Raw genomic sequence first — 14,459 nt, forward strand, 5'->3', positions numbered from 1 at the left:
AGAGCAGTGTATCTGTGCAATGGATATTTCGCTCACCCATTTTGCACACTGACAATGCTGACCTCTGGTCTTGAGGTCCTGAGCCTCCCTGTGCCTGGGAAATCTGGTTAATTTGTAAACTGGGGAGTGTGAGGACCACCAAGAGAAAGCAACACCGGGGACAGCAAAGGTCCCAACTGACTGCCTCCGACACATCCGCCCGCTGCTGCTTCTGCTCCTAACCTGCCTGGAACTCTCCCTTACCCCGTGCTGTGTCTCGCCCCTCCACCATCAGCTCTCAGTTCAGAATAGACTGTTGGTCACAGAGAACCTGAACGGCTCCTGCCTGGAGCCTGTGTCGTGGACAGGATCTGAATTGCACAGCCCCCCTGCTTCTCTTTAGAGTGCATCAGTCTTGGGGTGCCTGGGTGGCTCAGTCGGTTAAGCGTCCGACTTCGGCTCAGGTCATGATGTCACAGTCTGTGAGTTCGAGCCCTGCGTCGGGCTCTGTGCTGACGGCTCAGAGCCTGGAGCCTGTTCAGATTCTATGTCTCTCTTTCTCTCTCCACCCTTCCCCCACTGGTGCTCTGTCTCTGTCTCTCAAAAATAAATAAATGTTAAAAATAAATAAGTAAGTAAGTAAGTAAGCAAATAAATTAGTAAGTAAGTAAGTAAAGTGCATCAGTCTCCCCCAGTTCCTTGAATTAGTGATGCTGGACAAGCCGATCAGAGTTGGGAAGGGCTGTTGGGTCAGTCTTGCTCATTCCTGCTTCCACTCCCTCGTTCGCTCACTCACTCACACCCTCGCCTGCTCACACCTTCACCGGCTCACACCCTCAGTCTTGCCCGCTTGCTTTCACAAAGCCAACAAACGTCACTGACACCACCTCCCCCTGATACCTGCTGGGAACACGGTTGATCCTCATGACCTGCAGATTGTACATTTGCCGGTTCGTCTACTTCCTGCATTTGCTTGGAACCCTAACATCATTCCCGCTGGCTCTTCCGTGGTCATTTGCAGACATTCACGGAGAAGCGAAAGGGAGTTGCCCGATGGGCACATTTCCAGCTGGGGCCCACCAGGTGACGCTCCGCCTTCTTGTGTCAGCTCATCCTGAAAACAGGTGTCCTTTTGGGCATCTGTTTAGCGCCACGTTTTTCCTTTTTGTGTTTTTTGTTGGTGATTTTATGGGTTAAAATGCCCCCCAAGCTAGTGCTGAAGTGCTGTGTGGTATTTCTAGTGTTTAAAATGTTTTAACGTTTTTTGAGAGAGAGAGAGAGAGAGAGAGAGAGAGAGAGAGAGAGACAGAGCATGAGCGGGGGAGGGGCAGAGAGAGAGACAGAGAACGTGAAGCAGGCTCCAGGCTCCGAGCCGTCAGCACAGAGCCCGATGTGGGGCTTGAACCCACGAACCGTGAGATCATGACCTGAGCCGAAGTCGGACGCTGAACCGACTGAGCCACCCAGGCGACCCCGTCCGGTATTTCTAAATGTGAGATGGCTGTGACGGGTTAGGGAGCAAACCACATAAGTTGGATAGTTTTGTTCGGGCCTGAACTCTCGTGCTGTGAGTTTATTGTTAACGAATCTACAACATTAACTTAAACAGAAACCCACAAAAAACCAAGATCGCATATTGATGGTCTGACAGAAGTGCTATGACCGGAGGCTTACAGGAACCTGACCCTGTATTTCTCTTGGGAGCAGTGCTTCAGTATTCACCCCTTCAGCGTCCACGGCGGCTTTAGGGAACAGCGCTGCCACGAATGATGAGAGCCGACTGTACGTACGAATGCAAATGCTACTTTCTCTTGTGGGTGAACTTGGAACTGGCTCGAGAACTTGCAGCTTCCTGGGGGGGGGGGCAGATACACCAACCAAGAATTATAATTTGGTCTGATACACGTTATCACAGAATTACGTGCAAAAAGGGCTCGGAGAGCTTAGAGGAGAGAGCTCAGTTCTAGGGTAGGAGAGGAGGTCAGGATTATTCACGGAGGACGAAGAGGACAATAGGCAGGTGTCCTGAGGGGAGGGAGGCTTGTGCGAAGGCAGCTTTGCTGCAGGGTTTGGAAACGTGGTGGCTGGTGGATGTGTGCTAATTCTGTTATCTTTGCGCCTGACCCCCCCCCCCCCCCCGCCCATGGTGTGGTCCGGCCCGTTTCTGCCGTTTCTCCCAGCTGCTGCCAATGCTACACTGCTGGCATTTGGAGGGTCTTCCCCTGTCATCATCGTCAGCCATGGCCTGGCAGGTGCTCCGCGGCCTCACAAAGAAAGCTGGCCACCCTGGAGCCAAGTGGCAGCCGCTGGCCCGACAGCAGGTCCAGCAGGGGCCCGGCCACCTCGTCCCTCCTGCCTCCCTCATGCCCGGGACTGACTTGTCCTTGTGCACAGACATCACTTCTCAGTCTGTTGACCTGGTACACCTCAGCAGCCTCCCAACAGGCAGCCGAGAAAAATGTCTGCATTCCTGACACCCCTAAGGGGAGCAGAGGGCTCCCCTAAGGATTGACAGGTTATGGTGTTAAGTGGGAGAGACCTACGAGCTGTGTTCCCTCATCCTCTGTATAAATGCTTAAAATCCTGACCTAAGTTGATCTCCTCTTTCCCTATTCTTGTGTGTGTGTGTGTGTGTGTGTGTGTGTGTGTGTGTGTGATAATTCATTGAAATCTCCATCGTGATTTGCTTTTGCTTTTGCTTTGTAATGAAATGCTCAAAGCTCAATGCAGTATTCTAAGAACAGACTTGCCAAGGTCATGCCAAAGACATCCCTCTCCCCGTGGTGCACGGTGTGATTGCTTTGCTCTAGCATGGCGTGATCTTTGCCCATTTAGCAGCCGCGATGCACTCTGTGTCCTCACATAAATGCTGTCCACTCTCAGCTCTAGGTCTCATCCCTCCCTCCTCCTTGCATACGAATTGCTGTGTTCCGGGTAGTTTTCTCTTGGCTGTGTTCACTTGGCTTGCGTTCCTTTTCTTTCTGCATCTTTCAAGTTGGTCTTCTGTTTGCGATGTTTTGATGGAATAGTTAAGCCTGTGCTTGCATTTGGAACAGTTTGAACTTGGAGGTAAGACAGAGAGTAGTGGAAACACGAGGCTTCGCATCCCAGCTCTGTGGCTCCCCGGCTGTGTGACCTCGGGCAGTCTACTCAAACTTGCTGAGCTGTAACTGTGAAACGGGGCTAATGACAGCCACATCACAGCATTGCTGTGAGGATTAGAGGAGATGAAGCCTATGAAACAGCCCGCACACTGCTTGGCTCGCTGTGGCTCGTTAGCACAGGCTTGCTCCCTTAGCATTCTTCACGGATGAGTGTGGCAGCGCTTCTGGAAGGCCGCCTTGGTGCAGCCTCTCATATTCCTTCCGGGGTGGGAGATGCACAGAAAGTGTGTTTCTTTCACATCTGGATTCTGGAATGACGATTTATGATATAATCTATGAAAATACAGATTTCCTCCACATCAAAATGTGGCATCCCTTGAATTATACTTGAAAGTGTTAACCGTGCTCAGGGAGCCTGGGTGGCTCAGTGGGTTGAGCATCCGACTTCAGCTCAGGTCATGATCTCAGTTTGTGAGTTCAAGCCCCACGTCAGGCTCTGTGCTGACAGCTCAGAGCCTGGAGCCTGTTTCAGATTCTGTGTCTCCCTCTCTGCCCCTCCCCTGCTCGTGCTCTGTCTCTCTCTCTCTCTGTCTCTCTCAATAATAAATAAACATTAAAAAATTTTTAATAAAGTGTTAACCGTGCTTATCAAGATTAAGTTTAGATACTTTATTTTCATATGTAGCTCGTAATCGTTTTATCCACGTCGTTGAAGAAATTTCTTTCTTTGGGGTTTCATTTACTTTGTATTATTCTTATTCTTTTTTCTAACGTTCACATAGTAGCAAATGCATCAGGCTGTCACAGCCCCAAAATGTCTACCATCAGAATCGTGTTTTCAGGATTCAAGCACTGTTTAAAAAAACATCCGTGTCAGCATATGTATGGAATGGAATTATTAGTTGATGGTATTAGGGCTGATTAGTATGGAAGTGGGTTGTTACAGTCTGGCAGAGAGAGCGGGCCCTGAGAGAGGTAGACACAGTCATCTGTGTGTTACAGAGAGGAAGGGACAGCAACACTGGTCACTTTCTAAGAGAGCAGGGCCATTTATGTATTGGGTGGAAAAGCTTGGTTCCAGACAAATCTGGGCTGGCAGGACTACAGTTGGAGTTAGAAGCTGGAGACCCAAGAAGTAGGGGGGATGCTACAGACAAACTTGGTCTACTTTGCGATTTTACACAGTGCTCCTCTGTGGGCGTTGGGTGGGGTGGGGGTGTAGGGGCACACGAGCATTGCCTGGGGGCGCGGGTGAGAAATTCAAGAGTTCCGGTATCATTTCTCTTCAGCGTTGCGTGTTGTCTGCCTTATGCGCACGTCCGGCTTTCCCGTCGGGTGTGAGTGCTCTAGGACATTGCTGACTTTTTGTTTTCTTGGCAAGACTTGGTTTTTCTCCCAAGTGAGTTCTCCGAGGGAGAGCTTATGATGTAGGGTTAGCTGGTCAGGCAGACATTCGTTGATGAGCCATGCCTATTGCGGCCACCGCGGGGGCCAGGACAGCGGCGGGCCCCACAATGCCAGGCAGTGGCAGGCAAGACACCTTCCAGGACGGGATCACCCGAAGATCTCCCGGGGAGAGGAAAGCAGGGGCCCCTGGTGCCGAAGTGAGGTCTTCCGCCATGCCGCATCTCTTCCTTGAAATAGCAGCCTCATTCCCTTGGCTGCTTCTGGAAGCATTAATTCAGTCTGCGTTTCTGATCCGCTGCCCCCACCTTCTCTGCAGTGGGCGACTGATGCAGCACATTTTATTTGGTTTCTTTCCCCGTTTTCCTCCACTGCAGTTTCTTTTTCCATTTCCTGTTCAGCGTGTCCTTCCAGAGCTCTTGTGGATACCTCTGCTTTCTGCATTTCCATGTTCCGAGACTGAATCACCAGAATCTCAGACCCAAAGAGACCTCAGGAATATCTTAGTCCGGTTCCCTCGTTTTACGGATAAAGCAAACGAGGCCCAGGATTATTAATCAACCCGCCCACCGCGCCCAGATTGTGTGCGTGTGTTTGCGGAAGTCTGGCATTCCGTTATGTAAGGAAATTCTGTGAACCTTTCAGTTCTTCCGAAATAGTCTTTGGGCTTATACTGTCATTCTGTTGGTTCGCCTTTCAGTTTCTCTGATTTTATTCCCACAAGCCAAGTTCTTAATGTAACCCGTTTTCGTCTAGCGTAAAAAACCTGAGGCCCATTTTTCTTTTCCGATTCCGCTCCCTACAGTATATCAGATGGTTATCATGGAAACACAGCAGTTGGATTCAGTTGTCTTTGTGTTTTAGGATCCCTTATTTCCTTCATTTCCCCTCCCAGCTCTTCGGCTGGATGTGTTTCTGCCGTTGTCTGTCAGTCTAACTCTTCAAGGGCATCCTACCCTTGGCTCTTGCCTCGAGTGCTACCTCGTGCGAGGTTCCTTCAGCTTTTGCAGGTGTTTGTGTCTTTTCAGTGGTCACCGGAGGACATACTCCTCTTACCAGATAATTATCTATGGTAAGAAATGTTACCTGTGATTTCTTTTTCCTCTGGTGTTCCAAGATCCTAAAACAAGTTTCATGAATTTTTCCTGTAAGGTTCTTTGTGGAAGCATTAAATGTGCATCGTCTCTTCGGGGATACAGGCAATAACATTTCTTTTTTTTTAAATTTTTTTAAATGTTTATTTGTTTTTGAGAGAGACAGAATATGAGCGAGGTAGAGGCAGAGAGAGAAAAAGAGACACAGAATGTGAAGCAGGCTCCAGGCTCCGAGCTGTCAGCACAGAGCCCGATGCGGGGCTTGAACTCACCAACCGCGAGATCATGACGTGAGCCCAAGTGGGACGCTTAGCCGACTGAGCCACCCAGGCGCCCAAGCAGTAACATTGTTTAGAGTGAATATTGGACTTCTCAAATTTAAATCCTTGAGCAAGGTCTTCTTTCCCCTTAGGATTACATCTCTGGAAATGTATTACAAGTTTACAAGCTGGTATGATTTGCTAAACAAATGTCCGTGTCTCTAGGCAGCTTCTGAGGAAGGCCCCTAAATTGTCTCGCCTGTCCACGGCAGGTTCTGTCCTTGCTGGCGGGCATCGTTGGTGCCAGAAGGCTGGTGAGCGCACAGCATAGAAGGTGTCTGTGTGCCCCTAGATTCAGACTGGGACCCGGCTTTTGAATCCCCAAATCCCCAAGTAGCTTCTGGAGAGAAGGTCACTTGTGTTTGTTTGGTTTGCTTTAGTCTCTGGTGGGGAAGGAGAGGAGAGAATGTAGGAGTTCTTAATTTTCTATATGTTTTGATGAGACAGAATGAAAAATTGCCCGCCTACTTGCTTCATTTTGTTTAGATTGACCAGATACAGCTATTTCAGTTCCCACAATCCCAGTCGTGGGCACGAAAGCAGGCCCACCCGGAATAGTGGGGATTTTAAAGAGTTTTGGAAGATGGGGCTTAAGGGGAGCCATATCGAGGGCACAAGGGGATATGGCTCTGAACTGGAGCTTCTAATAAAATAACAAATAGTGCCCTCCTGCCTATTCTCCTCTGTGTTTGTTGCTTTCTGTCTATTTGGGGACTTCTCCCAGGAGAGAAGAGTTAAAAGACCTGGCTTCTTATTAATGGTCCTTTAGTCATCGTATTTAATCACGCCGATCCTTGCAACAACTCCCATTAAGACTTTACTGCTAGATTATTAATGAGGAAGAGTACATCTGTGCGAGTAATTGTGGTCGAGGGAGGTTTAAATGCCATGACTGTAATAAACGGGAGATATAAGAATGAGCGATTGCATGAAATCATTAACTTGTAAAGTGTTTGGGAACTCTACACTCAGGTTAGTTTCTGTATAGTCACTGACCTCGGATTAACGTGCCGGGCTAGCTTACGCAACCGGTTTAAGTGACCCATTGAGTTGAATACAGGCAACCATTTGGATAGGTGGGTGAAGCTACACCGTATATATTTACGTATATATAGAAATACGGATGGCTAGAATGGCAGCACAAAGCCTATTTGTTTTCCATGAGAAGAGCTGAGCCGCGAATTTTGAAAAATTCTGATTTCAGTTTTTAAATGGGTATAGATATGAATTGGGCCTAATAATAGCCATGTGGATGACACATTTTCCAATTGTCTAATATTTTAAAGTGGTGTCTCTATGAGTTTATGTCTTATGGCGTTCCTGAACATTCTCCAGGGTGTGCTGTAATTTTCACATTATTATCTCATTCTTTGGTTTTAATAGGATTCGTAAAAGTTTTGAAGTTTTAATTTCAGTTTTTCCCACTGCTTAGAATTTGATGATATAAAATGAAAAGAGGTTTCCATAGTTGCTAACATTCACCAGATTTTGTTCCAAAGCATGGGCTTCAGTAGACTTTTGAATTAAATCCGCATTCTCCACCCAAGCCTAGTGATATAATCCAACAGTTCAAAGATAGGTATGCCATAAACAGCTATCGTTAAATAATCTAAAAAAAAAAAAAAATTAAAACATGGAAATACAATAAAACAAGAATTGATCACTTTATAGTGGAATACTCTATAAACCGTCTGCATTGGAAACATGTGGTGAGTTTTAAAACATCTGACTTCTATAATTCTAAAGTGTACAGTTGAAGGCAGAAATTTTTTTTTCTCCTTTGCACATATAGGAGAATAAAGGTTAATATATTTGTGCTGTCCCGATTTGCACTCATTTGCTTATTTTCAATTTAGAAAAATCACTGCGGAGTACAAATACATAGGAATAGTCACCTCACTAAATATTTTGTCACCGAGTTCTAAAGTGTGAGCATATAGAGAGCAACTCTGTAAAGTCTGCTGGTTTATCTGTCCAAAACAGAAGTCACATGTTAACGTAATCCCAAATGAGAGGAAGAAATTTAAAAGCACATACGTGGTATAAAAAAGTAACGAGGTCTTTAATTCTTCAAGATCATTTTAATTTTTAAGGTATGTCAGTTCATCTGAGCGGCATCATACTAAGTGTGTAACAATTATAGGAGCTGAAAGGTGCCAACGGTTTGCGATGTAATGTCGGCACAGTCTCATTTAACTTGTTAACTGAAGTCATGCAGCCCTTCCGTATAGGGGGCAATTGAACTCTTAACCATCACAAAAAATGCTGGCTATAGATGAGACTGTTTTAACTGGAATAATTTACTTTATTTTCTGGGTTGCCTAGAAAGTTAGTTACGTGTATATAAACAATGCTATAATAGCCTGCTGGGGGAAATAGAGCAGTGTTTTCTGAGTACTGAAAAGGCTAGTTCAGTTTCTTATTGTTTTTTAAACGTTTTTTTCAGGGGTGGCTGGGTGGCTCAGTTGGTTAAGCGTCCAACTTCAGCTCAGGTCGTGATCTCACGGCTCGTGAGTTGGAGCCCCGCGTCGGGCTCTGTGCTGACAGCTCAGAGCCTGGAGCCTGCTTCGGATCCTGTGTCTCCCTCTCTCTCTCTGCCCTCCCCCCCACCCCCCGCTCATGCTCTGATTCTCTCTCTCTCAAAAATAAACATTAAAAAAAATTTTTTTTTGTTTTTTTTCATATGTTACAAAACCCTCTTGAAACATGTAGAACAAGAACCTTTTCAGAAATACTGACAACAAATGTGTCCCGTTGCTAGATTGTGATGTCACTGTAGAATTTTGTTCATAATCTCGGTTTTCTTTCCATCTCCATGCATTCCTCTTGCAAAGCCAATTGTGTTTTCTAAAAGTTATATTTTCGTTGAGGTGAAGAAGAAAGGACGCTCAGGAAGCCTCTACGAGTCTTAGAGTAACGTTGCCGCATGGAATTTCTGAGCCTCGTCTGTGAGCTCGGGCCTTTCCCCTGCGTGGCCCGCCCTGAGGCCTGGTCCTTTGGAAACAGCATCCGAAGCCTCCCTGCGGGAGGGGGTCTGGAGGAATCACACTGCTTAGTGAAAAGCAAAACACATGGAAGGGACTGGGCTCCAGCGTGCAGCGCCTCCAGCAGGGCTCCTGGAAACCTCTTCCTGCGGTGGCCCCATTACCATAAGGAGATCCCGTGGCCTTGACCACGGGGCGAGTCATTTCACATCTGGGCCTCCCCGTCCCACATAGTTAATGGGAGAAGTTGTGTTCGCCGTTTCCTAGACTGCGTCCCAGGAGTGAGAGGTGATGATGTGGACTTTATGTCAGCAACCCCCATGGTTCCTGGAGCACCTCCTCTGTGCCAGGCGTGTTCTGGGGCTGGATTTGTGATAGCCCTGCCTCCAGATGCTGTTTACTAACCCGCCTTACAGATGAAGTTGCGAGACTCGGAGAGGTTAAGTGAGTAGTTGTAAGTGCCCCGCAGCTAGTGAAGGACGAAGCTGGGATCTGCGTGGACCTTTGATTCCACAGCTGGGCTACTCTGTTCACCACCATGCAAGCTCCCTATACTCTGCTGAGGTGATGTGTATGTGTTCCTTTTAAAAAAAAATTTTTTTTAATATTTATGATTTTTGAGAGAGACAGAGCGTGAGGGGGGGACGGGGGAGAGAGAGGAGACACAGAATCCAAAGCAGGCTCCAGGCTCCGAGCTGTCAGCACAGAACCCGACGTGGGGCTCGAGCCCATGAACCATGACATCATGACCTGAGCCAAAGTCGGATGCTCAGCCGACTGAGCCACCCAGCGCCCCTGTGTGTGTTCCTAATCCAACAAAAGCCATCGTATTATAGGTTTGATAGGTCTATAAAGCAGACATGGAGTAGTGCATAAGTCATGTTTCCAAAAGGACAAAGAAGTGTTTTAGTTTGTGAATAAAATGTCTGTCAGGTGATAGGATTTCCTGAGGAAAAGAAAGCTTCATTTGAATTCATTTTTCAGTTAGGGAGGAGAGGGGAAAGTGGGTAATGGGCTTTGAGGAGGGCACCTGGGAGGAGCATCGGGCCAATTTGACGATAAATTATAGTAAAAAAAAAAATAAATTAAAAAAATGAATTTGGTTTTCATGGTTTCTTTCTCTCTCTTTTTTTTTTTGTAGAGTTGGAAGTTCAGTATGCAGGCTTTGTACTCTGGTCCATTTTATTAAGTAAAAGAAAAAAACCAAAAAAAAAAAAAAAGCTCACCATAATTTGTTTAGAAAATTTACTTAATCACAGCAAACCCAAACCAGACATTTTTAGCCAGTGGTAATCTTGTCTGTGTGGAGAATATTTATCATACGGATGGAAGTAAAGCCTAAAATAGCTGGTAATGTCTTTAACACACTAGTTTGATTTCGCCAGTCTTAACAGAGATGAAAGAAATCACACGCGGCCTTGTCCCCCAGCGCAGAAGCACAGAGAGGGTAGGGGTTGCTGGGGTTTTCTCGGAAGAATGTGCCTCTGGTTTCCGTGTGGACTGAAGCGAAGGGCTGTCTGTGGGCAGGGAGCCTCTCCTGGCGCCCCGGTGGGGTAACCCAGCCAGGGGGGAGCCACAGAGTACTTCCCACTCCCCACAGTTCACTTTGTCCCTATAAACGCGGCGTCAGCCTTCCCAAGTTTCCCCATCGCTCCCCACGTTGACAGAGGCGTCGTTTTTTTCTTTTGGCTTTTCCCCCGTCGGACTTCGCGAAAAACATGTCCAATGAGGTGACGCTGTGTCACAGACCCTTCCGGTGCCCGGAAGAGCGCCTATCTGGAGTGCAGGCCCCGTGTGGTTTCCCGTGGGTTCTAAGCCTTCGGTGCATTCAAAAGCGGGGAAGCCGGCCTGCCACTGGCCGCTTCACCTTGTCGCATCCTCTCCGTCTGTCCCTTCCTTTGCTCTCCTGACTTCCTCCACAGGGAGGAGCCCGGGGCTGCTGCCCGTGAGCTCAGGGCACCAAGTGGCGTCCCAGGTGTGGCAAGGGGAAAAGGACATCTGTACTTTGGTTGTGCCTGGTTCGCTGTCCTCTGGGTCTGAATGCGAATGTCAGAAATGGAAGGACGTCGGACGCCTTCCTGGGTTGTGCTGCGTTAAGCCTGTGCACGGACACGGGTTGGTCGGGTTGTTTCCTTATTCATGTGAGGTGCGGGGGGGGGGGGGCAAGAGCAAGGGGGACAGTTTGAAAGATCGCTCTGTGTTTGTTCTGTAAAAGTACCATCTAGGAAGGTATTGGTTTGAAAAACTCGAGTCCAGTGGTGACAAGGGCAGAGAGGCTCTCGGATCCTGTCGCCTTGTTTCTCCAGGGGACAGCTTGTATGCCTGGGGTGTGCTCACGGTTTGGGGGAGTGACGCGTCCCTTGTTTCGGGTCACGGCTGCTGCCCACGAGACACGTGGAGGACCCTGCCGGAGCCCCGGGTTGTGGGGTGAAACGGGGCCTAGAGTCTCCTAAATCTCAGGCGAAGGGAGGGGTACAGCACAGTTGTGAAAATGCGGAAGCTTTCGGCTTCGGGAACGTCGGAGTGCCAGCTTTTCTCTCGGTAGCCGCGTGCCCGAGAACGTGGCTTTTTAAGCTGGGTGTGCGCGGGGAGGGTCTTCTGAGTTCCAGGAGGTGGGAGGGCTTCAACATTGGTTTCCACTTCTTTGTATTCAGGAAGACTCAAGTCACACCGAAAGCCTTGTGTCTTAAAAGGCGGACTGGGAATTAACTGCCTCAGAACTGCCCCGAGGGCCTGTTAAAAATGCCTATTTCCAGACTTTCTGGATCCGAATTTTAAAGGATTGGGGATTGGAAATTTGCATTTTAAAGAAGCATCCCAGGTGATTCCTCTGTAAGCCTGAAGTTTGAGAGGCACTCTTACAGAGTAGTAAATGAGCACTACTGCGGTTGTCAAGAAGGTTGGTCTACACGGCAAGTGCTTTATAAAACACAGTAAAGGTGGAGCAGTTATGTGAACTTTTGGCTTCAGCTGAGGCTCTCCCCGCCATGACGGTCCGCATCCTACTTGCTGTGATAAAAATGGGAACAACTCACAGCCTTGGTTGTCCTTTGTCTGTTAGACTCATTGAAATCATTTGGCATATGAAAAAATCTTTTTTTTTTAACTGATTTTTTTTTTCAGCGTTTATTTATTTTTGGGACAGAGAGAGACAGAGCATGAACGGGGGAGGGGCAGAGAGAGAGGGAGACACAGAATCGGAAACAGGCTCCAGGCTCTGAGCCATCAGCCCAGAGCCCGACGCGGGGCTCGAACTCCCAGACCGCGAGATCGTGACCTGGCTGAAGTCGGACGCTTAACCGACTGCGCCACCCAGGCGCCCCTGGCATATGAAAAAATCTAAGGAGAAAACGTTTGCGATCTTTCACACTTTACTCACCGTGAGGAACAATTAGAACGTAGTTAGAGTTCTACTCTAACTCCCTGTGTCCCGATGGTCAAAATGGGCTAAGTCAGTATTTTCTCTTCAGAGTTATACCGCGTAGCAGTTGAATTTTGCTTCAAATGCAGAAAGTAGCTGTTTTGCAAAAAAGACTCATTTGTTGTTTGTGTGTTTGTTTGAACAGGAAAAACTGACCCAAGAGTGTGTATTCAGAGAACAGTTTGAAGAAAACTGGTATAACACCTACTCTTCGAATCTCTATAAACACGTGGACACTGGAAGGCGATACTACGTTGCGTTAAACAAAGACGGGACCCCCAGAGAAGGAACCAGGACTAAACGGCACCAGAAATTCACACATTTTTTACCCAGACCAGTGGACCCCGACAAAGTACCCGAACTATATAAGGATATTCTAAGCCAAAGTTGACAAAGACAATTTCTTCACTTGAGCCCTTAAAAAAAGTAACCACTATAAAGGTTCCACGCGGTGGGTTCTTCTCGATTAGCTGGGGGGTCACCCCAGCTCCACTGTTGCCAAACTTTGCCGCATGCATGATGTCCGATGGAGGCTTGGACGGGAACATGCTGATTCTGTTCTGCACTTACAGGCTGGTCCTCCCGGAGGCCGGCCGCTGCCCACTTGCTCGATTTCTTGTGCGAGGAGGAGAGGGAGACCGAGCGGGGGTGCGAGTGTGTGCGTGGATGAGTAGCAGGGGGAATTGAAGAGAGAGGCAGAGAGGACAACGGCCTGATGCATGCTGGGATTTAGACGCGCTTTTACATTTTTGATCAGTTGTACTTCATCCTGTATCCGCACAGCCATACTTCGACTCATCAGGATTGGGGCTGGTGGCCTTCGCAAGGGCACGCTGCGTTTTCAGAGGTGTGGAGGGTGCAGTCTTACTTCGGAGACTTTTTCAGTTAATGCTCGCTGGTGCCACCCCAGTGAATCGAAAGCAAAGACCTCTTAGGCAAAAAACAAAAAAACAAAAAAACAAATACAAAACAAAACAAAAAAAAAAGTTAAATTTATTTATAGAAATTCCAAAGGCAACATTTTATTTATTTTATATATTTATTTATTATATAGAGTTTATTTTTAATGAAATATGTACAGGCCAGATAGGCATTTTGGAAGCTTTAGGCTCTGTAAGCATTAAATGGCAAAGTCCGCTACGAACCTGTGGTAAATTCATGCAAGTAAATAACGGTGCATGGATGTGAGAAATTCTAATGACCCTAATGTACTAAAGGCGACAATCTCTTTTGTGCCCGTATTATTGTAAACTTATGCACATCATTCATGACACTGAGTATTCACTCTTCAGACTGCTTGTTTCATAGCTTATCCCAGAGGATTAAAGAAAAACTGGGTCTCAAACTTTTATTCTGTGTCTGTAATATTTCCTCTCTCATTAAGTGACTTATTCCATCATTGTAACTTCACGGTTGGAAGATATAAGGGTTGGTATATATCCTACGTGTTTAAATCTATTGCAGAATATACCAAAGCTAAACAATAACTCTGCTTTTGTTTTAGTTGATCTCCAGGACAACAGGTCTAACATCAAACATTGTACTGATTTAGATCCTCAAAAACGGGGGAAAAAAAAAAAAGAAAGCCTACACAGAACAGATTTTTTTTTTTTTTTAAAGGGACAAGAGTCAGATTAAACAAGGATAATTCTTGGAGAATTTTATTCGTGCACTTGGCTCTCAAACATGAAATGATACGAGTACCAGGGGGGTCACTGTAAGATCTTTTATAGAAAATTGCTTTCGGTGTGAACCGTCCTAATACATGGTAATAGAATCCTTCAAGTAAAACTTGCAAAACGAAACTAATAAATCTTCATCCATAATGACAATGAGGGGGAAAATATTTTACTTGTTGACTGTGTTTTGTTTTTAAAAATGGTCTTCACAAGCGCTCAATTTTTTTAGAGGGGAGGTTACTATATAGAATATCTTTTACGAGGCTTTTATAACATTTTATGCTGAAAAGCGTAAGAATACATATTTCTTTAGTAGCAATAATTTTGGAACTTGCCCTTGGGCAAGGAAGACTATTTCTTACTATATACTAAGGAGAAAAGAGCCAAATTCTTAAAGCAATATTTAAGAAAAAGGAATTTATAACAAATTCTCATACCACATATAACACTTTGTAGCGTTATGTTGGGACATGG

The 14,459-nt window shown here is 46.6% G+C and overlaps 1 protein-coding gene across 1 annotated transcript in view; it reads left to right on the forward strand.

Moving 5' to 3' along the window:
• The window catches only part of FGF9 (fibroblast growth factor 9), a 33,270-nt gene extending 19,341 nt beyond the window's left edge, over window positions 1–13,929 (forward strand). Inside the window, exon 3 of the mRNA XM_003980257.6 lies at window positions 12,452–13,929. Coding sequence (XP_003980306.1) covers window positions 12,452–12,697 — 246 coding nt within the window. The 3' untranslated portion in view covers window positions 12,698–13,929. The remainder of the gene's footprint in view (window positions 1–12,451) is intronic.
• The last annotated feature ends 530 nt before the right edge of the window (window positions 13,930–14,459 follow it).

This window comes from Felis catus, chromosome A1, assembly GCF_018350175.1.
Source record: "Felis catus isolate Fca126 chromosome A1, F.catus_Fca126_mat1.0, whole genome shotgun sequence".
NCBI classification, from domain to species: Eukaryota; Metazoa; Chordata; class Mammalia; order Carnivora; family Felidae; genus Felis; species Felis catus.